The 27928-nt window shown below is 44.4% G+C and overlaps 2 protein-coding genes across 7 annotated transcripts in view; one reads left to right on the forward strand and one right to left on the reverse strand.

The window, feature by feature from the left end:
* Positions 1–352: 352 nt before the first annotated feature.
* Positions 353–19048, reverse strand: ZNF488 (zinc finger protein 488). 5 transcript variants are annotated; one of them, XM_077183116.1, is made up of 4 exons: positions 18954–19048; positions 7893–8115; positions 3776–4004; positions 353–1799 (listed from the first exon to the last, which is right to left on the reverse strand). In XM_077183116.1, exons 2-4 carry the CDS (start codon positions 8106–8108, stop codon positions 604–606), a joined length of 1641 nt encoding a protein of 546 aa, XP_077039231.1. In that variant the 5' UTR covers positions 8109–8115; positions 18954–19048; the 3' UTR covers positions 353–603. The 5 variants fall into 5 exon arrangements, with proteins under 5 accessions (XP_077039231.1, XP_077039227.1, XP_077039228.1 ...); XM_077183112.1 differs by lacking the exon at positions 18954–19048 and adding an exon at positions 18707–18907; XM_077183113.1 differs by lacking the exon at positions 18954–19048 and adding an exon at positions 18815–18889.
* A 2524-nt stretch (positions 19049–21572) lies between these two features.
* Positions 21573–27928, forward strand: part of ANTXRL (ANTXR like) — a 56938-nt gene continuing 50582 nt past the window's right edge. Inside the window, exons 1-2 of one of the 2 annotated variants that reach the window (XM_077183117.1) lie at positions 21573–22020; positions 22889–23121. In XM_077183117.1, coding sequence (XP_077039232.1) covers positions 22961–23121 — 161 coding nt within the window. In that variant the 5' untranslated portion in view covers positions 21573–22020; positions 22889–22960. Of the gene's footprint in view, positions 22021–22076; positions 23122–27928 lie in introns of those variants that run through there. The other variant, XM_054637440.2, reaches the window with a different exon arrangement.

A 27928-nucleotide genomic window follows, 5' to 3' on the forward strand; every position in this document is an offset into this window, starting at 1 on the left:
CAGTCAGTTGTTTACAATCACAGATTTCAAACAGTCTAAAACTCAGGTCCCTTTCAAAGCCAAGGAGATGGTAAAATGTCAGTTTTTAACTTAAAAATTTGGTAAGAGAGCTGATTCAGCTAACATAAAGGAGTAAGAGTCCACCAATTCTGCTAGAAATAGTAACTTATCTTCTTTTGACATATAAGCTCTGATTTTTCTAATGCTTAAAAGTTTCTCATTCAATTAGGTGGTTGTTATTTCTGTATTTGTTGTACTGCACAGACACCAGCAAATCAAATATAAGCAAAGACAACTCTGTTTGCAAATCTATAATTTTGTCCCTACTCTGCAAATTAACACTGCATGTGGATTCTTTTCACTATTTTATTTCCTCAAAAATAGGTTGACAAGGGCTAGGTTGAGTTTTCAAGACTTAAAACCCACACAGACTCTGTAAACATTTAATATTTTTTTTCGCAAAGCATCTATTATAAATTATTGTAAACAGTGATTTCCTGAAAGAAATTAATGTAAACTCAAAAAGAAATAGATTTAAGTGAACTATCATTCCCTTCTTCATCCAACCTGCGGGGTCCCTTGGTGACATCTGCCTGCACAGCTCTAATTATGAGAAGTCATGTGCCGGGATAAATGATGGCGTTCTCGGAAGTACTCGTGGCAAATGGGACACGTCAGCTTCTCCTCCCGCCTCCTCTTGCACTGGGATTCACTTGAGGAATATTCTTTCTTGTGATGAGACCGCATGTGGAAGACTAAATCAGATGTCATGCGAAAGGACAGGTTGCATTTGGCACACCAGTTCTGGGCAGCCACTCCAAAGGATGTGAAGGTGGGGGGAAGAAGAGTCAAGGAAGAAGAGGAGGAGGAGGAGGAGGAGGAAGAGGAGGAGGAGGAGGAGGAAGTGGTGGTGGTGTTTTGTAACTGTCCTCCTGCTTGCTTGAGCCACGGTTCTGAGGTATATGGGAAAACATTGCTCCGAGTGATGCTTGTCTGCAGCATCTGAGCATTACACAAATCACTGACAAAGAACTTGGAATTGAGAAGACTGCTGCAGCACATGATGTCTGCGGTGGCAATGAAGCCAGACAGCTCCCCCAGGCTTTTTGTTGACTCACTCATGGGATGAGAGGAATTTACTGCAGCTCTTTCTGTTACGCACTTACTGGGCTTGCTGAAAGCACTCTTCTGTTCTCCTCGAGCTCTGGTGGGCCAAACAAAGGAGAATGCACTACCAGAGGAGTTCAGCAACACTTCCTTTGACACCTGCTCCTTACCAAGTGGGGCCATGCCATCCTCCTGCTCTGGCTCCTGCAGTCTCTCATTCCTCAGCTTCTCTTTCATCCTCCTGACCTCAGTGAAAGCACTCTGCTTCTGCTCTAAAGCATCCTTCCTAGCTGACTGCCTCCCTGAACTAAGCTTCCTGAAACAACCAGCCAATGCATGCTCTCCCCCAACCTCTTCCTTGCCCCCACAGTTACGTTCCTCACTCAAGTTATTGGTTTTCTCCAACAGCACTGTTTTCCTGCTCCTGTTGCTCTCAGCCTCTTCAGATTTCGCTCTCCTTTCTCCAATAACACCATGTGCATCATCTTTACAAGCTGCCATTTTGACTTCCAGGTCCCTTGCCAGACTGTGGAAATTTGTGGTCTGCTCAGCTAGGCTGCCCTTTTCAGTTTTAGGGTTCTGGAAGTTTCTCCATAGCAGAGCACTCTTCTCTGGGACACAGAGGAAGCGGACATGGGACAGATAGGAATGCTCACATTTAAAGACTCGGTCGCACTCTTGGCATCTCAACTCTGCAGAAACAGACAACAAGTGATGAGTTTTGCAAAGGTGGAATCATGGGTGGATGCAGATCCTGATCCTGTCATTGACACAAAAAAAACAGAAACCCAGAAACCCCTCTTGTGTCATACAAGGTTACACATGGTAAAACTAATGCCAGGGCAGAATCAGGTCCCTTCCTGTTGTGCAAAATGGTTCATTCTTATTTGCTTCCATGCTTCCGTGCTACTGGCAGAAATATTCCATTTAGACTTTCAAGCCTAAATTTTATTACATAAAATGTAATTATATTACATAAAAGTACATAAAATGGCCAGTACACCATGATCTAGATAAAACCATTTAGACTTTATAATGATTTGAAGTCTAAACCCAGATTTGGGTGTACATTTCTTAACTAAGTCACTGGCTTTCATTCAGGATGAACGTTAAACACTATGTATCCAAGCAATAATGAGTTTTAGACCAGGATTCAAAGATTTTTACATGACTCTCTATTCTATTTTTAGGATACTCTGGAAGTTTAATATTGTTCAAAAATCATCCGACCTTAATGCCTGAAGCCCTTACTCATGCTTATTTGGCAAGCTGTTATATGCCTTAAGGCACAAATGTCTATGGCACAGAAAATGATGTTCAAATTGAAACAATGCCAGTGATGGGCAGGAGGAATAAGGAACACTCTTTCCTTGTGGTCTTCAGACCTACTGCACCTCTGGTTCATTGGGATGATTGACTGCCCATGAACAGATGGTACAAAATTCAGCAATCAACACACAAATATGGTACACCTTAACCCTTGTAAATTATATCCATGTTACATTATTTCACCACACAGCAGTTTTACAATGCAAGTGATGCCAGACAGCACCTGAGGCCTGGGATACATAGGAAACTTCATAAATTGGTTGGGTAGAATGAAAAATTCCTAATTTGGGACTCAGCACAGCTTACATCACTTCACAAACTACAGAAGCTGAACTTTTTATAAGAAAATAAGGCTGCTGAAATGGGTGGAGCATTATACCTGTGAGTTTAAAGTCTTGAGTCTAGATATAGTGTTTCTTGTGCAAGTAACACTCTTCCCTGGTAAATCCAAAGGGCTGGCAGTGTGTGTCCACACAGAAACTAACAGAATACACTGAAACCAGCTGGAATGATTTAGTCAGTTCCTGCTATGAATGTGTCTGAATTAATTTAATATTCATTTACAGACAAGCACATTACCATATGAATTTGCTAATGCATATCTTTACCAACCTATGCCTTTACTAACAAATCTATATAAAATTTGTTTAAATCAACTAAAGGGAATGTAGAAAGGGTTTTCTTCCAGTCTAACCAGGTAAAATTTGGAAAAAATGACAGCTGAAATCAGATTTGTATGGACCTGACTAACTTCCTTAGTGTCTCTGTAATCTGGATTTTTAGTTTTGTAACAAATTCTAGGTCAACTTCTTTTGGAGCAATGAATTTCCAGCAACATCTCAGAAATTGAAGCTTGTTCTTTTCGTCATTTCCACTGTGTCCAACATTAAGTAGGCAGACTGTGCTGCATGCAATACTGTTAGGTTTGTTATGTATTTTTAAAGATCTGCTCATTTGCAAGATTAAAGCTGAACACTAGCCTATACCTGATTTGTCAATGAGCTAAAAAAGGCCTATTTCCAACTGATACTTTAGACTTTTTAGGATTCTAAGTTATTGAAGTGCATAGATTTCCATTGCATAGCTCAAGAATTTCAGCATGAATCCCTAGTGCACCATCCTCTGCTAGAAAGTACCGATGAGAATGGCATTAAAAATGGCAAATTGTTTCTTGCTCTGTGCCTCCAGCTCAAACCTCAAAGCAGAAGGTCTTTTCTCTTAGCAGACCAGCTAAGGATTTGCACATGTTTTGTGTTATTACAAGACAACCACATACTAAAGAAGATGCAGACTCCCTTCTGTCCTCAGTGACCCCTGCAATCAGCAATTCAGTACTTACCATTCTGGGGCCTCTGAGCTTTTATCTCATTGAAACCCAAGAGGCTGGAAAGCTCCTCATCATACCAGACAAGCAGCTCCTCGTTTTTGCTGATTTTCCTGGTGGAGCGATAGTATAACTGACTGTTTTCCAAGTAAGCTTCCAAGTTCTGCTCCTTGCTATGGGCAGCTGCTTGTACAAGTCTCATCCAAGGCAGTCCTGTGGGACTGTGCACAGATGTAACATCCACCTGTGAGACAGGACACAAAGAAGGGAAGTCACAGGTCTCGAGGCCCAAAGCAAGATTTGCCCCCAATCGAAGAACAAAGCCTGGTCTCAGCCTTGCACTGAGCACATATGACAAAGCTGTGAGCCCAACACATGTGCCAGTGTCACCAAATCCAAAGGCATCCCAGGGAGAAGGCTTCCCCAGCGTGGGGGCTGAGAGCTCTGGGATGCAGCTGTGTGGGAAGGAGGAGGGGACACCAATGCTCATGAGTAGCCTCCCCTGGCAAAGCCAGGCCTGCTGTGCTGGTCAGTCCCTAGCCCTGTCCTGTGCACACATCCCATGGGACTGTGCCAGGTGTGGATCACAGAGGTACAGGGGGTGAGATCCTCTCTAAGAAGGGGTCTCCATCCTTGGGATATGAAAAGGGGATATGAGTCAGGAGATGTGCCAGTGCTGTGACCTGGGGACTGAGAGATGTGCAGATCAGTGCAGTGGGAAACTGGGAATGAACATACACTCAGGACAGTTGCATGTGGAGTTTTTCAGTGACATAAGAGGATACAGATCAGAGGGTGTAAGAAAAGTTATGGTTATTTGATTCAATACCCCAAGTAAACATCTGCATATATGTTTGGCTAGATTACATAAAATACAGATTTTAATATATACAACTAAGAAGCATTTATATAATCTCTTTCTCTTTTTTCAGAAATAAAATTATATTTTACCTTTACTAGATTAATTAAATTAATTTCAAGGTATCTAAACAGAAAAACCTCACCAGATCAGTTTTTTTTGTTCAACAATTTCTGAGAGCTGCAACGGGTTGATTTGCTTTCAATTTGTGGGCATGCAGATATACCAAACAAATTAAGTTTAAAAACATTTCTCAGGTCAGGCACTAAAAAGTTAAAAAAATAATATTAAGTCTATTGCTCAAATTAAATTTTTGTTCTGTATGTATATTACAGCATAGTCCTAAATCACATATAATTTTTACTCCACGGGACTCCTGAGTCATTTAGTCACAGGTTGACAAGTAAATAATATAAGTACAGAACATGTGGCATTGTCTTCCTCACGCAGTGTGTGACTCCAATATTACTTACTTTATTACACGGAATAGGGAATTATTTATTTCTTTATAGGTTTTTCCTTGGTGTTTACCACAGCAGGTCTGTGCCCTCTGCAACATTTGAAAGGGAATATTTTCATAGCTTGAAGGTTAAAAACACAGGGTGGTCAAAGGCAACATTTATATGCATAAAAACTAATTTTTGAAGCACTAAGTCATTGTTTAGAAAGGAAGAAGTTTGCAAATGAAAAATGTCTAATGACAAGTATGATCTAAATTTCACCCCAAGCAATGTATAGCTCTTTGTTTTCCACTAATTGCAGGGCAGCCATTCTTTGGTATTTGGTACCAGAAACAGTATTTTGGCTAACTATTTCTCTGGTTTTAACTGACTATTACCTACGTGAAAAGTTTGATCACATTAGTAGCTTGGATACAAGAATGAAACATTAAAAAACCATTAGGATGAGAGTTATTTAGTGTAAGAGAGAAAATAAATTAGCATGGCCTGAAACTGGTTCTCTCTAAATGCCATGGCAATTAACAATGATTGAGAAATACAAGTGCCTGACAGCAACCCAGGAACACCCACCCACACACAGTGGCTGTAACTAACAGCTATGACAGAGGCTGTCATATTTTAGTTGCTGTGTTTCAGAAATTCCGAGCAGCCACCCGGTGCTCTAAGCAAAGTCAAAGGGAGCACAGTTCCTCCAGGACTCCAGGGAAAGAGCTCAGTCAGCTTCAAGTAGGTGAGGAGGAGTACCAGATGTAAGATAAGATCTGGGTGCTGCCAGCTAGAATCATGAACCAGCTTTAGTTTTTCCATGTGTTTAGAGACACTATAAACCCGGCAAATGCACCCTCTCCTGGAGGTGTCAATCGCCCAGATGGACCCTTTGCACCCATATATGAGGTAAGGCCTTCACAGCCCAGCATCTCAGTCAGAGCTGGGCTGTGGGAGAATGTGGCTCCCTTGGGAGATGCTGGAAGAGAAGAGAGAAAATAAGGCTTTTCCTTGAAACCCCCAAGAAACTGTAAGGGGCAGAGGAATCAGTGAAAAGAGCTACCGGTGCCAATGGCTGCCAAGGCATCTTCTTTGCCCAAGTGTACAAACTGGGCCAAGGAGATCAAATTAAGGTCTCCAAGAAAATTAGGAAAAAAAGATTATAAAGTTCTCCTCTGGTCTAAACAAAAAAGCCCAAGATGATGAAACCCTTGTTAGAAATAAGATTCCCCAAAGTCTTGCAGGAGTGCTGATGAACAATAATGAACAGAAATCCCAGTTGCAACGAATCCACCTTGCCAATTCATTTTCATGTGTGTTCTGTTTGTACTACACCCAGCAGAGCAAAACTCATTTTTTGTTTTGCACTTCAGTGTCATGATGACAACATAGCATCATGATTGAATTTTTAATTATTTACTACACACACTTAGGAGCCTAATGGTAGTTCCTGATTTCTGGGAGGTTTACTTTTAATTATGAGTAGTTAACAGGATATGGGACTACCAATTGCATCTGAAACAGCTACTTGCACAGAATTTCATGTATTTACTGCCAAAAGACAGAGAGCTGAGCCAACTCAGGCATCCAATTTCATTGCTGCATAGCAATTACTTAGCTCAAGTGTAGAAAAACACTAAAGCCATCCCTCTAGAGGGCTCTTCCAATGTAGAAAACCTTTGAGGCTCTCTCTACAGTAATTCAAAACTCCCCGGAGAAATACAGAAATATTCCAAAAATAAAGCCTTACTTCAGGGCAGGTCTCTCTCCAAAGAGTTTGTTGGTCTCCTGGAGTACTAATAACACTGTCCAAGAAAGCAAACTTGTGCCAGAGACTCAAAACAGTCAGATAAACCCTGAAGCCTCTTCTTCTCCATCTTAAATCAGAAGTGTAGAACAGGTTATCTCCCAACAACTGTATCTTCCATATTACACATATGCCTTGGGATTTCTCTCCTCCAGGGCACAGGAATCTTAGGCAAACCTGAATCTCTCCCAGATCCATCCATGCCATAGAATATGGGAAATTGGCTTTCCTCACACTGTAAAACACCTCCCTGTCTTCATCTAGACCAACAGTGACTGAAAGGCACTCCAAGACCCAGAAAGCCAGGGTAAGTGGTCAGCATGATAAACAGTGGCTATGAAACAAAACAAAAAAAAAAATTGGGGAACTAGAGCTTGAGAGTTAACAGTCCATTACAACCCAGGGGTTTCTGCCTTCCCTACAGTGATTGAAAAGTGTAGCTGTAGCACAGACATTCAGATCTAAAGTGACTTTAGGAAGTCCATGTACTCACAGCAGTTAAGTTGTGGCTGCCCAAAGTGTGTGTGGGCTATTTGTCTGACTGCCCCTGTGGTTTCACTTGTAAGGATAACTGAACACACTGGGGTAGCCGTTGTCTAGATATGTAAATAAATGCTGTGAATGTACCACCTGCACGAATCAGTGCAATGCCACAGTCTTCCCTCTCTGCTCTCACAAGGCTCTCACCTCCTGATAAACCTCCTTTGTCCTGAAAAAAGCTGAACTAGAGATTACTGAACTGTTTGTCCCTCTTCCCTTGTATTCCAAGGCAGATCTGAAGCAGGCCATCACCCATCAGCATAGAAGTGGGACTTTGTATTCTTCCTGCAAAGGACAGAGTTTTCCTTAGGTCTTTCCAGTCTACAGCTCATAAATCAGAAATGCACTGGCCCTTTCTTTGAAGGAGCTGTTACTTGTGCTGAACAAAACAAAAACCTACCCCTTGCAAAGTTACCTTCTCAGGGATGGTGTACCTCTTTTTGATAGGTCTAACATTACCCATTCATATTTTTCTCATACCTTAAATACATAGTGGATGTTCCGTCTGTCAGAACACTTGAGAGCAATGAAAGCTACAGTGTCCAGCAGGGTGTTCTGGAGCATGCATGGTCCAAAAACAACTTCTTCAGGGATGTCTTGTGTGGTATGAACAGTAGCCAGTATGTCTGGAAGATGGTGATGCAGAAGCTTGTTGTCACTTGTCCAAAGGAATTTGGGCAAAGAGGTAAGTTCCATTATAAACCTGTAAAAAACACAAGAAATCACATTTGGCACAGAGACAGAAGTAGAAGGTGGCATCACTACTTCAAATACAAAGATTTCCAGGATCTGTAGGTGAATTGTTAGAGTATGACAGGATATTGTTGCTTACAGAGTTTACAGCTTTATTAGCATCCAGTTCAGAATGAGAAAGGTTATTTTGCACTAAACCAAAGTCTTAGGTTTGTAAACAAGTGAATTACTCTTCCTGGAATAGGCAGACAGTCCAAGAGTTCAACCACTGCTCTCTACAGACAGAAGTAGGAAGATCTGGGAAAAATAAGCAAAATTTTGAGTGAGTAGAACTCAGCATATTCTTAAGAATATTCTCAGATATCCTTCTTATTATTTATATTTTGTAGAAGTGTGAAGAAAGGTAGAGAAGGAGAACAGCAAAAAAATAAAGCAAGACTTTTTGAAACACATTTTGAAAAAGCTGTGCTTTTTTTGCTTGAGTGCAACATCAGTCTAGTTTCTGTTTAAGCTGCTATGAAACCAGGAATAACCTGAGCCCTGAGTCTATCCAACCATAATGCACAAAATTTGTGGAAATTCCTCAAAAGAACTATTTTCATCCTGCCTCAAAGTATATGTTGTCTGCTGTTGTTGAGAAAATCAAATCAGATTATGACTCTTTGCATAGTGATACTCCTAGCACAATGTTAGTAGAGATTCCTCTCTTTAGAGGATAAATTTTCCAGCCCTGAACGTAGAATAATATATTTGTCATTGTAGATGCAACTTCTGCAATATGAGCCACAATGTGAGAACTCAGTATGTAGCAAGGAGAAGACAAGCTTGAGTTATTTGTCATTCTAAGCCTCTCTGGGTTTCTAATAAAGATATTGCCATCTCCAGCTCCCAGCTGGAGGCCATAGAAAACCCCTCATTTACGCCATCAAGAGCTGGATCAGGTCCATTAGGCAGAGAAAATTAAAGAGAACAGCAACAAGCCCTGAAAGGCCTTAGCCTAATAAATACTGAGATAGAAGGGCTGAAGATCGAGTCTAATCTTTCTCACTCTCTGCCAACAGAATTGACTTGTTACTCACTGACTCATGACTTAAACTGAAGTGGTATAAAGTGCTCAGGAGAGTTGCACTGATTTAACTAAATCAGTTTCTAAATCAGGGTAGTTAATTCAGTATAATTTATTCCTTGTAGGCAAGGTCTAAGACCCTACCCTAAAAATAATAAAATACATGGTCAGACATTCAGTATGTATAAACATCAGAAGGAGGAAGGCCTAAACCAGACAACCAAGGCAGAGTGGGATAACACATGCCCTCTATCCAACCTCAAGCATCCCTTGAACTCAATATAACATAAAGTTTGCTTGTTTCTAAATTACTTGTTAACTTAATTTGTGCTCAGACAAGAAATCCCCAAACCTACATGTGTAAGTACCAAAGTCTCAAAGTGCCATCCTGGCAGCTGTGGGAGCACGAAATTTGACTCTTGCATGGAAGGGTCACTTCTGTGAAAAGCTGTGGGAAGGATGTGCTGTGATTACGCAGCAGATGGGACAGTGACCGTCAGCCTTGCTCCAAAGGCACTGGGAAGAGCCCTCTTTTCCAACCACGTGGCGAATGCACCATCTAGTGTCACATCTCAGCATCACACAGTGTCCCGCGAAGCAGGACAGCCCCATCTCCGCTGCTGTCCGTGCAATGTGCAGCCCCAGGTTCTGAGCACCCTGTCAGGCAGGAATCCTTTCTCTCCGGAGTGGGTCATTCTCTCTGCCAGCCTCTGCTCAAACAGCAGCTTGGGTGCCTCCTCAGCTACTGGGTTTGACAGGGTCTGGTCAGGGTTATGTCAGGTAGGGAGAGTCATTTAAATCTACAGTGTTGGCTTTTTGCAGTGCTGGCTGAAGACGTGCTACTGGTACTTAGAGTGGAGAGTGGGGATCCTCTGCAACATCATTAGAAGAAAAAGGGTGAATCTTTTTCTGCAGTCTTCAAATAGCATGAGAAAGCTCTTCCCTCTGCATCCACAAGATTTCAGCTTCTGTCACTAAGCCAAGCTCACCAGCAGAGGGATAACAGTGAGCAAACATGACTGTACTGCTTTCAAACCTGAGCTGCTACCTCTGCAAAGGGATGTGCTGCATCCTGTGGGTTTTCTGACCTGCCCTCGTTCAGGGGTCTCCATTCCAAAGTGCAGATTCATCCAGGGCAGAACTGGAACAAGTCCTGCCTCCTGCACAGGTGAGGGGCAGTAGGGGTTCTCTGGTAGCTGCTGCCCTTACCACAGAAAACTGAAATACTGCCAGAGGGCACCTGCTGGATTGTCAGAGAGGATCAGCAGGATGTGACTACACTGTGGCACCTGCCAGTGCAGAAGGCTGTGTAATAGTCAATGGATACACCTCATACCTTGAAACCACCAGCAGAGATCTCAGAGCCGCTGAAATAAAGCAGCAGCACCCACAACACTCAAAACAGACAGCAGAAATTGGCTAGGAAAAAAAATGCATAAATAGGCCAGAATATAAATCTGAAAAATCTGAAATACCCCTCAATTTGGATGTAAGTTTGAACCTCTACATGTTTTTTATCTGGTTATAATCTAAAGCCAAAATTTCAGCCACAGTCAAGATGTTTAGAGGTTTTTTTAATAAAACTTCCCTTAAGTTTTCAGGAACTTCAGACTTGAGCCTGAATGAGAATTCTAGACCAAACCATGAACCCAGTACTTGAGCTCTTGTTTAATTACAAAATTTGGTTTCAATGCAAATCTCACACTTTTGCCAACAGTCTCCATAGTCAAAGAAAATTAATTAAGAACTTGGAAATGGACTCATAATGAGAAATGAAGAAGGTATGCTAGAATGCCTGATATTTTAATTTGACAGGCTGAAGTAGGTGAATCACTCACATTCTTTCCAGTGAGTGAAGAAGAGAGAAAATTCTCATAACAGAGAATGACTGTTCCCCATGACTTCACACAATGGATTACCCTTGTCTTAATGCCATTGATCTCCACATTTTGGCTACCTCCTTTAATGAGCAATAAATCTGCTGTGCCTTCATTTCTTACAGATTCACTAGCTGTTGTACATATAACTTCATTCACTCTTCTCCTACTACGTAGCAAAGTTTACAGAACTGTACCACAGGCTTCATTGTGAAGGTCAGATCTTCAGTTCTGCATCCTGCAGGCAATGATATGCTTGCCTCAAACTGCCAGAGCTGGGAGTGCCATTGCTTCCCAGGACCCCCCCCCCATACAATATGATCTTGCTGTTCCCATTCAGGGTCTGCATGAGCAGCTCCTATCCCTCTGGAATCACCCACAGACATCTCTGAGAGGCTGAAATAAAATGAATGTTTATAGTGCTTCAGTAGCACATTAGACTCAGATCACCTGTTATGGGTATTCTCCATATTCTATCTGTCACAGATGGGAATTCTTCATATGGATGAGTTTAGGGACTTGCTGTTTAATAGACTCTTCATCCCCCAGACAGTATCTGATACACATATACCATGTCCCTGAGTGATGGATTTTGCATCTTGATTTCTGAGAAGTGTGACAGATCTGTCAAAGAACAAGGACCTATGGGCAGGCAACTCCCTATGGATTATGCAATTCGGAATGTTCCATCAAAAAGCACATTAAATAGATGATGCTCACAGCAAATGCTCCCAGCCTGCTTGCCTCCAGAACAGCACACAAATTGCTAGTCAGCTTTTGGTTTCCTGAGTGTTCTTCCAAGCTGGAACTCCAAAGATAGCCTTCTCCTAGTCTCTCCCCCTTTCCTAGCACTTGCATAGCATCCCATTAACTAATTAGGGATACAACTTCTACCTTCCTGAAATGTGTTTACATAGCTCCTGTACCTCATGAGAAAAACATGTTACCAGAGAGGAAAATAAAGGAATTTTCAGATCCCTGGTTTTCTACTGCATGGCCTTCAGATGTCACTGCAAGCTCTCCTAAGAAATGTCTGGAAATTCCCAAATGTAGAAGCACTGAGTTGAGCAAGGACTCCCCTGAATTCTGTTTTCAAAGGACATGACCCAATTCTCCTTGCCTCAGTGACCATACTGAACTGTGGCATCGTTTGGAGCTTCTTAGTGGCCCCAAAGGCACTGGTAGCCCTGCTCAGTATTATGATCAACTATGCAAGTGGGAAGGAAACAAATTAATCACATTTGCAAGAGGGGAACGGTTTCAGCCAGAACTTATTTAGCTAGTTCTGCTCTTCACAGTCAAAAACACAAGCAGGTAATAAAAAGGATTTCTTCAAAATTAATTTGATTTTCAAAATTGTCAGTAACTACTTCACTTTCACCTTTACTTCCATTTTAACTGTAGATTAATTTGCATATATTTATATCACTTTCAGAGCAATTATCCTATCTGGAAAAAAAATGGCACAGAAGATACTTTTAAAAAATAATTGAAAGTATTTGATCCTGGAAACCATCACCCCACTGTCTTCCCAACCATTTCTGTATCTACTCCAGACTTTCCCCAGAGCAGGGGTTAATGTAAACACTATAGCTCTGTGTTTCCCATGTCAACAAAACTGAAAGCAAAAATGAAACAGAAATATTAAATACTGGGGCCATCATTTCCTTCACCTTTTAACTTACTCCTTTCTGCTCCAAAGTGTGATGGCATTTTCCCTGAAGCACATAACCTGTGACAGTGCCACTGCCAAAACTGCCTTTGATTTCAATAGCAGGTCTGTTGGCCTGAGGAATCCATGATCAGACGTGCAGTGTCATGCATAATAAACTACAGAAAATAAAGGAATTGAGCTGATGCAGACAGAGTGGTTCTGTCTGCAGCATTTATTATTTTCTGTTGTTATAAGAAACTGAGGATTCTTTACACATGAGGGAAATTTCAAGGGAATACAAAATAGAAAAGTGAGAAAATCTATTCTTGGGTTTTATACAATTGCTTTTCTTCTATACCAGGTTTTCTTCTCCATTTATTTAAGTTGTGAACTGCAAAGCAGAAAAATCAAAAAAACTGAAGGAAACTGGCAGGGAATCAAATAAAAGAATGGAGAATTCTTGCTTTAAAAAATAATCCCGGAACCCATGAAACAAATCCTGAAACCAAACCCTGTTTCCTAAATTCAATCACAAGCTGAGAAGTCCTTTAAAAGTATGAAAAGTCTAAACAAGTAATTTATTTTAGCCCACTGCTACTGCAAGACAAACTTTATGTGCTTCAGCTTGGGTGTAAGTCAGGTCTTTCTGAGCACAAAATTATTTCTTTGCACCTTCACTGCTGAAAATCCCATACACATGAAGAAAATTGTACAAAAACACTTGGAGATACAGCTATGTGTTGCCATTCCCAGCCTTTCTGGGATGAAGAAAGCCATCTGGGGGTTTGGTTTGCTATCCCTCAGACAGATATTGTACCTCTAGCAGAGTATGCAAAGATCTTGGATTACCTTGGAAAGAATTTCTCTGCATTTAAAAAAAAACTACTCATATGTCACTCATTTCTGAGTCTCAGGTTTAGCAACCTGTCCATCTTTGAGATGGACATAATACACCCCGAATTTCTGAGCTTTGATTATGATCCTTCCTCTTCCCATTTTTACTGGTCACAATTTGAATCCCAGTGGTGATCCTGCAGAGAAGCAAGAAGGCTGCTGATCCACAGGTCCCTTTCCTTCCAGTGAGCCATGTCACATCCATGCATTAAAAACAGCCTCATTAGCACTGATGAGGTCAATGAGAGAACAATAATTAAACCTGGAAACTGGAATTTTTACCCTTTTTTTTGCAGTCCAGGGCTACAGTTGGGGCATATTTTGAGTACATCTCTTCTCAGCAGTTCCTCTCTGCTCTTGATGTACTGCTCATCTAACACATCCCCTGTTCTCCTGGCATGATTCAGTCACACTTGCCTGATGTGCTTACCTGAGCTAGGCATCTGGGAAGAAGTAGAAGGAAATACAACTATGCATCAAGGAGGAATTTGTTGACTGCAGAGATGAACAGAATCTGGAGGAATGGAATACAATCGGGACTGAACTAGCCTGATGCATGGAAGTGGTCTTCCCTTGGCATTCCAGGCCTCCCCAGCTTTCTTTCTTCACACTTCTCTGTACAGCAGCTGCACAACTCTAACCTGACAAGTACCTAAAAATAATGAGTAGAAATAGGGAAGCTCACTGCCTAGATTGTTCAGGAATTATGAGGAGGCAGCTCAGGGTGTGGAGTTTGGTGTCTAGTTTGACCTTTTAGAAACTGGGCCCTTTTGGAGGTTTTATTGTGAATTAGAGACCTTCAACTTTATGGGGTGCTCATGACTTTGTTATTGTACCATCCCCATACCTTCAGGGACCAGTTCTCCAGTTCTTACTATTTTAAGGCTGTGTGGTCTTCAAATTGTCTTCCATCATCTGAAATCCCCAGTACATGCAATGTAGGCTGACAGCTTTTGATGAACCATCATTATATCTTGGCTGGATACCCAGCCTAGTGAATCATGAAACTGCCAAATCTTTTTATTATGAACAATCTCTCAAACTTCTGTGGGAATAATGAAGAAGACAGAGCTAAAATCGCTGATTGGAAATGAACAAATACCTCAAGCTCCACATTTGCTTTCAACCAGTCTCATGACACACAGGAACCATTTGGAAGTGGAAACTAAAAGAAAAGCTTTCAGGTCTGTTCTTATTTTCTCTGAGAATAGGGAAGTTGAAGTGGCCTCTCTCCTGATGCATGGTAGCTGCCACACAGACACACAGACCTCCCTCTCCAAAGCAGATGAAGATACATTATGTCTCCCAGAGGATGCAATTTCCAGTCTCTACCCGATATCCAGGAACAAAATGCCTGGGATTGAGCATCAAATTTGGTTTGATGAGAAAATAACTGTGATTTGAACAAGTCCCAGCAGAGTCACATATCCTCACCCCACTGGCTCTCAAATGGCAGCCCAGCACCAATAGGCTGGGCTATTTCTACTTCCACTCTCTTCCATGGCCAGAAATGTGGTAGGTAGGAAAGGAATGGGCTATCCCACACATCTGGAAAGCCTGGTTAATACTCCCTTGTTGGGATGTGTGATGCATCAGTCTCTGCACAGTTCCCCATGAAGCCTCCTTGGATATAGCTGGAGGTTTTGAATCTGACAGAACATGAACAGGGCCACTGATGTCTCTGTTCCATCTCTTCCAGTGCTCAACAACAAGAAATGGAGTGCAAGCACTGGGAAAACTCTTGATACTTCAAACTGGACAATGAGCAACAGTAATAACATGCTGCATCCATTGGAAAGGATGAAGTACACTTATTTTCTGCAATCCTGGTAGTTCAAACAGACTGGGTCTAGGAACTTGGCCTCATGATACATAAAATGTCAATATTCCTTTCTAGTTGGGTTGGTCCCAAGGACAGAATGAATACTTCTGTCTGGCACTGTGTCTGATCTAATGGACCCTGTTGGATGGTACTGGGCTGTACAAGTCACTCATAAATCAGACAATCCACCTGTGCATAAAGAGGAGATGACTACAGCTCCATAGTCCACTGGCTTTCAAAGACTTTATTTTTGTGTGAAGGGCTGACTCTTCACTGGCTTACAGCTGTTCTATTTACTGAAGCAGTGCATTTATCCACCACTTCACTCTTGTGGTTTCAAGGCCTAAGACCTAAAAAACCAGGGTTTCTGTAGGATAAAGGAAAAAAAGGGGTTTCTGTAGAATAAAGGGAGCTTATTTTAATTTTTCAGCCAGGACTGAGGAATATCAAACTGTGAACGTTATGAATACATAATTTCAACTGCTTATACAGCTGTACATGCCATACACTGTATGGGTACATTTCAGTTCAGAGCTCACAGTATCTCATATCCAGGCCTGAATTGCTCTGGTGGTCACCTCAGAGACTTGGTCTGGTTTTGCACCTGCTGCTCTGGCACTGTTCACCATTCAGCAATTGACATAATGCTCTGAAACATCACAGGAAGTTTGAATTTTACAGGGACATCCAAAAAGAACAGAAAGCAAATGTTATTCCATGAGAGGGGGAACAAAGAAGTCAACCATTCATCTGTCACACAGTCTAGGAAAGTTACTTGTCACACAGATGTGTGTGCCTGCTTTCAGCAAAATCCTTGATTCACGTAAACAGCAGCCCTGACCACAGTAATCTGTGCTAACACATTTGTTCTGACACAGATCTGTGCATTGGCTCCTTCACCTGGGCATCCATGCAGACAAAACCACCATTCCCTGTATGCAGCCACAGCAAATGGAGAAACAACAGCCAACCAAACAACATGATCCAAACACAAACAGCATGAATGAAACACAAACAGGCTGAACCAAACACAAACAGACTGAACCAAAATGTGTAACTTGTGAAAACAGTCACAAATACTTGTCTTCCCTCTTCATACAATTCATATTGATGTCTCTTTTTCAGAAATTCTTTAAAGTTACTTTATCTGGTTCAATTTAAAGATATATTAAGATATGATCCTATTTAAGAGTCCTGCTATTGATTTTGGCAGCTTTAAAAAAAAGTTATATCTGTTCAAATGTTTCTTTCTGACAGAAAAGCATATACATGTGGTGTGTAAGCACATACATAAAGATGGAAACATTTATACACATACACCTGTGTTCATAGCTGAGCATATAGCCATACATACACCTATTTAAGCCATACATACACCTATTTATTTTTTGTGATTTTGCATGTTCATAATTTGTATTTTAAAAGAAATATTTTTAAACAAAGATCAGTTACTTCCACATGGCTGGTGCTGAAGATTTCTTCAACAGTACTAAGTGGCATTAACTTACATTAATCTTACTTGCAATTGTGCCAAACTTACTACATGATATCAACTCCAATAAAAGCAAGTGACAGAGCTGAAGGACACTATGCAAGGTGAAATTGTGGGAAGCAACATAAGTTATTTTTCACTACAATGAAACCTTTTAATTGAAAGTGATTTTGTAAATTAAAACAGGTCTTACCTGAAATAGTTTGTTTTCCAACCAAATATTTTGTTCTTTGACCTGGTGTTTATCAATAGCAATTGCAGGTAACATAAGACTGCGCTGCAGGAAAATTATATTAACAGAATCACAGCATTACAGACATGGAAATATCCATCTGTAAATACTAGGAGTTATCCAACTAATTTCTTTTGCAAAATCTTTGGTACACTCTGTAATTCTTACGCATAATTTATTTTTGTATTTTCTCATCTGCTTATATTACATTCAGCTAACAGGATCTAAATATTTTGACTTTACATTAATATTTCTATGGCTACAAAACTATTTTCTCTAGAAAATTATATCTCTGTAGAGTTCCATAAGGCAGCTTTATTTTGCTTTGAAATAATGGAAAATTGTTGAATACAAAAAAATAATTGCATTTTCAAATAACAGCTTATGCTTTGGTGTAGTTTTATACATTAAAAATCATAAATTTAATCACTCTACCGCCAAAATAAATGGCTCTATTCCTCTCTCTAGTACCAGTTATACTTAATACATGGTAACAAAAGCTGTCAAGTGTTACATTTTTAAAAGCCAAAAATAAGGGAAAGCTCCTGAGACATAATTGATTATTCATTTCTGAATTTCATGCATGACTGCAACTGCTTTTTATTTGAAAGCAACTATACTAAAAATACAAAACTATTAAAAAATCTGATCTTCCAGTAAGTTTCTATTGACATTTCTTTCAACTAGTAGCTGTCAGTTCACAGAAAAAAGTCATTAAAATGCTTCAAACATTTTCAGTGGACTGAATTCCTACAAAAACCTTTTAATATAAAGATTTGAAAATTTAAAGATTAATGTGACATTTTAAAGTGACAGCAATAGCAGCTCCTACCTTAAGTAAGAAATTTCTATCTACTACATGAATATCCATGATATAAGGAATACACACACACAGAGAAGAACAATGACAGCTATTCCAAACAGAGTTCATCAATTTCATAAAAGCAATTAGACCCTAGGTAAGTACCTAGAACAGCCACGATGCTCTGATCACCTGTCGAAGTTGGAAGGATGAGGAGCGCTGTAACCAATAAAAAGAGCAACTGATGCTCGAGAGTTCTCGGCGAGAGGAGAGCCGGGAGGGAGGAAAAGCGCGATTGCCGCCGGGGCTGCCGAGGGGGACCCGCCTCCCCCTCCGCTCGGCACGGCCCCGGCAGCCCCGGCGGGCACGGCGGGCACAGCCCCGGTGGGCACGGGCCCGGCGGGCACGGCCGCTCTGCCCGGGCTCCTCGCAGCCGCACCGGAACGGCGGCGGCACGGCCAGGGTTAGGCACCAGCCAGCAAAGGTCACCTCGGTGCCCTCACCTGCTCCCCGGCACTCCCGGGCCCGTGACAGCCCAGCCCTGTCCCTGTCCCCGGGCAGGTCCCGGCCGTGCGGCAGCGCCGGGGCGGCTCGGGGACCCCCGCGCAGGCCCCGGCCCGGCCCGGCCCCGGTAGCTCCGCGGCTCGGGGAGCGCAGCGCGGCCGGGCGGGACGGACGGTGCTGCTGCGCTTCGCCGCGCTCTGCAGGGGCAGCGGCCGCGCCGAGACCCCCGCCCGGCCCCTCTGCCCCGGCCCCGCTCACCTGGGGGTCCCGCCGCAGGGGACGGGGGATCTGCGGCGCCGGGGGTCCCGCCGCGCCCCTTCCCTCTGCCAGGATCCCGCTACGGACAAGTGCCCGCGGAGAGCTCACCTCAGCTCACCCCACCGCAGGGGCCGCCCGGCCCCCCAGCAGCCGCGCCGCAGCCCCCCGCCGCCGCACCGCCCCAGCACGCTGGCACCCTCCTCCCGCCGCGGCTCCCCGCCCAGAGCAGACCCCGGGAAACGCCTACCGCAGCTCCTGCCCCCGACCCCCGCCGCCAGCCAGGCGGAGCCCTCCCCCGGGAGCCGCTGCCACCCCGCCCGCGGGGGCCCGCAGCCCTGGCCGAGCGGAAGGCATCCCGCAGCGGCTGCGGACAGCAGCGCCGGGGAGCCACAAGGTGGACGGGATTCCCCTTCTAACGGTACCATGAACCGAGGAGTTTCTTTTAAAGTTGGGGGCGGGAAACCACACACACGCACGCCGAAATAAGCCAAACAAAACCATCTCCAAAGCCGCCTTCCCACTTGTCCTTTAGATCATCTGAGAACGCTTTTGAATCGAAGGCTCTTCTCGGAGCTGCAGGTATTGACAAGAGCCGCTTAAATAAAAACAACTGCTTCGTAGAAAATACTCGCAGGATAAAAATTAGGACTTTGAGGTATGAAATGATTTGTGGCACAGCTGGTATGCAAAATAAAACCATCAAACGTCTTGTCATAATCAAATATACCCTAAATCTGGACTAGCGACATTGCTTTTGAAAGATGTCGTTCCATATAAATGCCTTTAACGCCTGGTAGAAGATTTTTATGAACATGTTGACAAATGAAATAACCCGGGTTATTTGATTAGTGTCCGTGTAATCTGAATATGGGCTTGTATCAGGAAAAGAAACGTCAACCCTTTAATGCTTTTGAAAGGATGGATTTTCACTGCAATTGAAGAGTAATCTTATACCAATAATGAGGGCGAACCACTTTCGTTGTGTTCTGTGATACAGGGATTATAGAGGATGAGCTCAAGAGTTCCTGTTCTCTTTTAAAATTCAGCTCGGGCTGAAGGAACAGCATTGTTGAGGGCAGCGGGGGTTTGGTAGCGGCCCAGCCACCCTGGAAGCTCTGCATCCTACCGCCCGCCCAGGAACCGGTGTGGTGGTGGCATCTCCTAATACTGCTTGGGAAATATCACCTGATTTGGGATGCAGGTGTCAGGAAACTGGGATGGACAATTCCCACTGCACTTCATATCGCAAGAATTTATAATTTTGCAGCCTTTATGCAAATAGCAACAGAAGGTGTAAGAAGGAACCATTAGATGTGGTCACCTGCCTTACAGGAGCTTGAAGCACTGTGAGATGGTACACTAAGGTAACCTGTGCCCCAAGGAGGGTGAGATGCACACCTTACAGTCAGCTCTCCTAGTGTTTGATGTGATTTTCCTTCGAGGAGGACCCGATCAAATGGCTCCGAGTGCCCGGGTCACCGGCCCGGCCCGCCCCTCCTGGCCCCACACAAACCTCGCTCGGGCTTGGGGCCGGACAGGCCTGCCCGGGGTGTGACAGCCACAGGAGGGGCTCAGGCCGCTCGGAAAACCTGTCTTGTTTGAAACTGAAGGCTCTGGCTCTGCAGAGGCGGCCCCCAAGCTCCCGCCGTGCCCAGCCCTCCTGGCAGGGGATGGAGGAGCAGGGAAGGGGCGCTGGCAAAGACACAGCCCCACATTCCCCAGGGTGTTTCTGCCCAGCTCCGACCGAGGCAGAACTCAGCCGTGTCCTTGCTTTTACATACGCCCACCTAGCATTAAAACGTGCCCTCTCGTCGGGCCCTTTGGAGGAGGCAGATGAGCAGGGCATCTCTCTTCGCACAAGCACAGGATATGTCAGAGCCTAGAGAAGGGCAGTGCACATTATCGAAAAATAGTGATTTTTTTCTCGGCAGTGCCTTACTTTGCTTTGGAGACTCCCTTGAAGTCTTACGTCTTATCGCGAAGTCTTACAATACAATCTGATATTCTCGAGGCACCGAGGGAATTTGACGCTATGAGCATTTTTATTTCGTTTTGAAAGGCTGCGTTGTGTGCGGGGAAGGACGGCTGCCTCGGGCGGGGGGTGCCGAGTACCAGGCGGGCTGCGGACACTAGTGGGCACCGGCGAGGCCGAGGCCCGGCGGCGCGGGGGGAAACGAGGGATTCCTACTGCTCAGCAGCCGTTTGCTCATTTTTTGTGAATGTCGCCAGGGAGGATGTGGGTTTTTTCTATTTCTCCATGATCTAAGTAATCGCTGGGTCTCAACTGGCCAGTGCTCAAAAAACCTTTCAAGTGGTGAGCTCAAGCAGTGCATTCAGCTTTTAGCTGTGCATAGTTAAACCAGGCAAAGCGGCTGAAAGCCGGTGGACCCTCTAATCTTTCCTTGATAAGTCCCCGACCGCCGCCGCGGTTGGCTGTGTCTGAACTCGGTCCAGCACAGAAACACGCAACTGAAATCGAGTTTCTTCCTTCCCTGAAGTGCAAGCTGTATTTCAGACTGGCGGGGGGCAGCCCAAGTCACCGCACCAAGCACGCCGAGGCTGCTGTGCTGGAGGGGCGCGGGCTGCCACGGGCAGGGGGCTTCGCGCCGAGGGGCAGGCGCGCCGCGCCCACGCGTGTCCTGGTCGGGCGCACAGGGACAGGGCCCGCCGGCTGCGTGGGGCAGCGCAGCGCTCCCCGGAGAGCCGCACATCGGGGCGGAGCGGCAGGGCTGCCGTGTGCGTGGGGAAACAGCGCACACGTCCCACGCCCGCAGCCCCGCCCGGGCGGGCCGTGCCCCCCGCGGGTACCACCTTTGTCGGGGACAGGAGGTGTCGCTTTTTGCTGCAGGCGCGTGGAAGCGGCTCCCGGCTGGAGAGTGATGGCGCGGCTTCCCCGGTGAACAGGCCCCGGCGAAGCGCTCCGTGCTCGGGGTCTGCGCTCGGTGGGACAGCGCCCCAGCACCCCACAGGGGATGGGTTCCCTCCTCCTTGACTCGCGATGGGAGCCTCGCCCCGAGAGAGAAATGTCTAGCCCCAACTCTGTCATGCAAAGTGACTCTGCTCGCATCCCTCCCTGTGGCTCTTTTCATTAATTAGGGGCTGCAGAGATTGTGGGGGAGGGGGAAGCGGCTGGGAGCCACTAATTATTCAAACTTTGGAGACAGCATCCAGATGAGATGGTCAATCTCTTTAGGGCAGCGCTTTGTAACCTGTGTGTATCAGGCGGGGAGTGATTATGCTACTGTGCAAAGCCTCTATTAAGAGATTTCATTTCATCATAACTCATCGCCTGCAGGATGTGTTCAGACTCCAGTGTAAGTAAACCAACATTTCCATGAAGAGAAACAATTTGCTCTGGCACGAGAGGGCCGTGAAAACCTGCCCCTACCCCCGCCCCCAAGCAATAATCTTTTTAATTGCACTCAGCTGCAAACAGATTTTTCTTAAGTGCCCTCTCGCGTTGTGCCCCCCACCTCCGCTTTGTCACAGGTTTTTGCCACGACGCCCATCTCCGACAGCAACTTCTTTCTGCCTTGTGCTCTGCCACCCCTCAGCTCTGACCTCCTCTGGGCTCCAGCCGCTCCCGAGCCTGCTGGAGAGAGGCTCAGCAGGACGCGCAGCGATGCTCCGGAATGCAGCTGGGCTGCCCCGGCCCCCGGCCGGCTTCCGTGCCCGCCGGCGGCGGAGTGCCCTGCCCGCTCCCCGCTGTCCTGCCCCGAGGGCAGTCCGAGAGGGAAGGAGGCAGGAATGCCCGCCCTGTGCCCCGCCGGCGTCGGGCAGTGGTCCCTAAGCTCGGTCCCTCGCTAGCTGCAGCCTTTGCCATATCGGTATCCCGGAACAGGAAAGTCCCGGTTCATCTTGCCCCCCTAAGATCCTGTCTCCCTCCTCCCGCTCCCCTCCCTCTGCCCCTTCCTGCCTTTGGCCCGTGCGAGAGGAGCCTCTTCTCTCCTCGCGGGACGGGGCTGGGGCGCTGGGGGCAGCCGGGCAGGGAAGGGGGACTGGGCTCTGGGGACCATCCGCCTGGGCTCAGCCCCCTGCCCGGAGCCAGCGGTCCGGCGCCCCGCGTGCAGGGCTGCCTGGGCTCTCAGGGTTGAGCTGAGATCCTGAAGTTACTGATTTCTCTTTTTTTTTTTTTTGTTTTATTTTGATTTTTTTTTTTCTCTGCTCTTGGTGCTTCCGAAGCGCCTGTAAGATTTGTAGAGCGAGAGAGAGAGAGAGACTGGGGGAGGAGGAAGAATTAAGGAAAGGGAAAAGATGGCGAGTTGCTGGAGCAGTGTGGAGAAAGCGGCATTTTTGTGCTGCTTTTTGCTGGCAATGGGGAGCCTAATCTGCTGCGCCCGGCCGGAGGAGGAGGAAGAGCAAGAAGAGCAGCGCTCCTGTCACGGTGCCTTTGATCTCTACTTCGTCCTGGATAAGTAAGTGACAGTCGCATTTAAAAACGTTTATTCACCCTTCAGTGACTCCTTGCAGCAGCAGGGATGTGGTTTCTTTTCCCCGTCTTCCCGGACAACTTCTCCTGATGCCAAATGCAACATGTGGGTCTCGTTCCTTACTTTTGCTTCCCAAAACTTGCACATTTTCCAAGTGGAGCATTTAGGGGAGCAGTGTCCTTTATGCTGAGTTAGTTGTGCATGCAAAGCTGGGAAATTGGGTTGCTTTCAGGTTGTAGTGTATGGGGTGTGGGCTGTGAGTGTTGGATTTGAGGGGGTGTTGGTCAGTGCCCACATTGTTCCTGGAGTTTTGTGTCATGACTTGGGCTGTGTGCAGAGATGTCACTTGTGGGACTTAGCAGTGCTAGGACCATGCAGACCTGCCTAAAGTTAAGACCAGACTGCTTGTCTGTGTTTTTACAAGTTCACTTATAAGAACAAGGTTTTATAAAATTTGTTTTTGCTCAGGTTCTTCAGAGTTGTCTAAACTTGTGTTTGAGTTACATCTATTAAAATAGGACTTCTCTTTAATACTGTGTCAGCTGAATTCAGGTGTGGGGGGGTATGATTAAGCTCACGTGTGTAGGCATGTTTTAGCAAGCACTAACAGAGCAAGTGGTAAAGTGGTGCACCCACAGGTGTTTTTCAGAAGGTACAAATTTCTCTTTCTTCTGGTGTACTGTACTTCACAGAGGATTAAAGCCAAGGGATTAACTCAAGGAGTAAATTCTTAGTGTCCCACAGTGTGATGACTGTGTTATCGAATACATCCTGGGTTACCTATGTGACAGGGTATTATGAAAGATGGAAGACTGTGTGATTCTTGCCCTCAAGCCAGGTATAAAGTCTGCATTATTTTATTTCCCATTTGGGAGGATGGATTGATCCATAAGGCCCTCAGTACAGCCTGCAAGAGGCAAAAAGTCACTGTCACCCAAGATGTATATTTCTGTATTCAAGAGGGGAAAAAATATCATGCAACAGTGATTCTGTTTTTAGAGCAAAAGAAGTAAAGATCAAAGGCATTCTGCCGTTCTAAAAGATACACTATTACACCATGTGGTCATTGTTTTGTTTTTCTTTTGCTTAGAACTTGTTCCTGAAGTAACCTCTGTGTCTAGAAAGGGCTCTGTGGGGGGCTAGTGTTAGTTCTCAAATTCATTCCTGCCAGGCTTCCTAGAAGTGACTGGCACTGTTGTTATGCCCAATTCCCACACTGAATTCCCTGTAAAAATGAATGTTGTGATAGCAGTATGGCTCCTCTGTCTTCTGTAGTACAATTTCTTTGTTACAATGACATTGAGTACCCCAGCAATCTCCACTGTCCCCCATGCTACTTTTCATCTATATTTCAGAATATATATATATATATTAGTCAGTATTTCAGAAAGCCCTTTTTGGCTGTGCTGTTACCATTCATATTGCATTCAAGGAGATAAAAGCAAAGAAGAGAGCAATTTGCTCAGAGATACTGATCTTCAAACAGTAGGAAATTGATCATCTAAGCAAGTTCCTCTCTAGTACTCTGGACCTGAAATAATGTATTTTCTTTTTACAAGCCACAGGCCTTTCATTTTGTTTCAGGTGCTGTCCATTCACTACAGTAGTCCACTGGAAACTGGACCTGATCATGATTGAAGTAAAATTTCATGCATTTGGGTTCCAGTGGGAAAATTCTCTTTAGCTTCAATTGCAAACTGAGTCTTTATGAGCTTTGAGAGTTACACCAAATAGTTCTCCTTTGGTAAAAGCTGTGTTAATAGTTGCATGGGCCCCTGAGTGGTTTTAGAATCTATCCCTGCTCCTGCCAAGCCTGTAACAATGGGGTGGCAAAGCTGCTGTTGGTCTCAATGAGATTGCATTACAATCCATATGGGTAATATTAGAGTGGCAGATCTTGGGAGCCATGGATCCTATGCTGGCTGAGGGTGTATTTATCACAGCTGTATTCTGTGACATCTGGCACAACACAAGGAGCTTTATGGAGGCAGGGAGGACTGATTTAGTGCATATACCCTGGGTCTTGGAACAGCTCATCAGGAAGGAACTCCAGGTGGTGTTGAGAATTCATTAGTATTGAGGACAGTTTCAGGTAGGGAGAAGGCAGGAAGCCCATCAGAAGCATCTGGTAAATCTGTAAATACAGTGAACAATAATTTTTTTTTAGGATTGGATCCATGCTGACATGTATCTCTGAAGAATTCTGTCTGTTATTTCAAGTGGGAGAAACCCCAGAAAAACCTAGCCATACACATGAAGTACACCCCTATAGCTTGGGGATTGCCTCTCTTTGTTGGTGCCCTGCCAGTCTGGAGTTGGATGCATTCAGTCTTAGTTAGCTGTCTAACAGTGTGATTGAAGTATTGGTTGTGTGAAAATACCAGGCTTTAATCCTGTGACCCTGTAATGAGCTGAGTGACAGCTCCTGTCTCTAAAATCAGTCTGGCTGAACCAAAATGACTTTAAGTCTGGTTTGCTTTGCTTCCCAATAGAAAGATCTGTAGGAGGAAATCTGGAAGAAGACAACAAACCTTTCTCCTTATGCAGTGTGTGTTACTGCAATGACTTTAGTGGGGCATGATTTTTCCTTTCCGTTCTGCCAGGCAGTCTGTGAGGATTTAATCCTGCAGGCAACAACCATCAGATGGAAAAGATCATCTTCTGGTGAAGTTATTGGTATAATATATGTGCTGCCAATTAGAAAAAAAGAAACTTGCTGTTTTCTTGCATTTTTTCTCTGCCTGAGTTTGACTGCAGTCCTTCATGTTAACTCCACAGGATAAGCAAGATCAGGGCAGTGGCACTAAACCTTAGATGCCCCAAAAAGCTGCCATAATGAAAGGGAAAAGCAGCATGTGTGGGAGGGAGACCAGCCATCATCCTCCTTAGGACTGGCTGACCATGCCAGAGCTACATCAGGACTTCCTTGTCTCTGGGGATGCTTAATTGAGGAAATCTCTTGATGCTGGGAGAGCAGGACATTTGCTGGCTGCAGATGCGGCTGCCTAGAGTCTGCAATCTTGCTCTGTCTGAATCTTGTGCTTTATGAGTTGTGCAGGCCTGAGCCTGTTTGGAGGCATAGTGGAAGACTTTAAAATATCATAATGAAGCAGCAAAAATTCTTTTGTAAGCAATAAGTCACTCTCTGCATGAGGTAAGGCAGTGTACATTGCAGCTGGCACACCCACCTTTCCCATGGCATACAGTAAGATCAAGTCACTTGTGATAGCAAAGTTCTCAGTTTTACCTTTAAACAAAGTAAAAAGCTTTTAAGTCAGACATAATGGATTATTGAGTAGTTCTCACTTGCTTTGGTTGCTTCATTTGCTTAGGTTGTCCCAGTGCACAAAGAACTTATTTCTGCCCATCTCAAAACTGTGGAGGACAGGCCCTGTGAGGGATTTGGTTGCTTGACCATCAAGCCTTGTAGTGACATACTTGTGCTTGAGAATGTAAATAACTCCCTTTCATCCTGCCTTGCTGTTAACATCCAGCTGTTGTTTGTAATCATATTGAGTTGCACTTGATGAGAAGAAAGGATGACTGACCTCTAGTGTTTCCTAATTATAACAATGCCTGGTAGCATCATTATGATTGTTTATTAATGCAACAAATAGAAACCCCTTTAAAGTAGGGAGTTATACGTAGCATAAATATCTGCTGCTGCTGGCAATGCTTGACAAGACAAGTCTGAACTGCTGAGCTATCTGTGTTATAATTTTCCAAATATGAAACAACTTCTTGGTTATTTTTGATTGTGAGATAGACAGAAGTGTTTTCTTATTTTTCCTATTTGAGATGTTTGCTAAAAGTTATTTGGATTTTGAGGAAAAATGAGCTTTACAGCCCTGGGAAAATGCTTCCTTTTTCTACAGCATAGATCACAGCAGCAGTAATGTATCAGTAAAGTCTTAGCTGGTTTTCTTGGATTGTAACTGTTATGTTGGGAAGTTTGGCTTAACTACATTTTCTTCAATCCTCATCTTCCCCCTGAAGTTCTGTATAGTCCCTCTGTCTCTCCTTGGGCCCACAACAATATTGCCTTTCATATCAATTTTACTTTGTCTCCTCTGCTACCAAGAGCATCCATGTCACCAGCAACTTTGGTAGAGACATCAGTAAAATGTGCCCAGTCTCTCACTTGTAATCCATTTTTCAGCTGCTTCTCTTTCAACGTGGTAAGCCTTGCTCCAGAGGTGAATGTCACTGTTAGGGAAGAGCACAACCTCTGATTAGGTGGGAATTTGCTATTCTGTCCAATATCCTTCCTGATTTTGTTTTTTAGGTCTGTATACCCCTTCTCAGCTTGCCATTGAAAAGGCAGTGGGTGCGGGAAATGTCAGGAGGGAAACAGGTTGATCCTCCCTCATTTGCCAAAAGCTTTCAGAACAAAAGCATTTCAGGAGCTGCTATTTAAGGTCACCTTCTACAATTTTAAGAAAACTAGAGGGAATTGCTGATCTCCATGTATGTTTTTGTTTTTTGGGTTTTTTTCACAATATGCTGCATTTAATGCAAACAAATAGCATTTGGTAAACACATTATTTGCCCCCCCCCCCCAACTATTTCCTTGCCAATGATTTGAATGAATTTAGCACTCAGGAATTGCAAATACTAGTGAGAACAAATATTTTTGCCTTAGGGTCTCATTGCAGCCCTGTGCTTCTTTTCCTGCCTTATGTAGTCCCAGCCTAAGATCATTGGGATGGAGCTGGCCCTGTGGGAACTCCTGCAGCTTCTCTCTCCATGCTCTTTGAGTCCACTGCCATTCTGGGTACTGGTTTTGCACAGT

This window comes from Agelaius phoeniceus, chromosome 9, assembly GCF_051311805.1.
Source record: "Agelaius phoeniceus isolate bAgePho1 chromosome 9, bAgePho1.hap1, whole genome shotgun sequence".
Classification (NCBI taxonomy): domain Eukaryota; kingdom Metazoa; phylum Chordata; class Aves; order Passeriformes; family Icteridae; genus Agelaius; species Agelaius phoeniceus.

Bases quoted from the DNA above. Each gene is read 5' to 3' on its own strand.
- ZNF488 (XM_077183116.1), bottom strand. From the start codon at position 8,108: ATGGAACTTACCTCTTTGCCCAAATTCCTTTGGACAAGTGACAACAAG. The intron at 4,005-7,892 runs GTATGAGAAAAA...CCTGTCTCACAG, and splicing joins ACATCCACTATGTATTTAAG to GTGGATGTTACATCTGTGCA. The intron at 1,800-3,775 runs GTAAGTACTGAA...CTGTTTCTGCAG, and splicing joins AGCTCAGAGGCCCCAGAATG to AGTTGAGATGCCAAGAGTGC.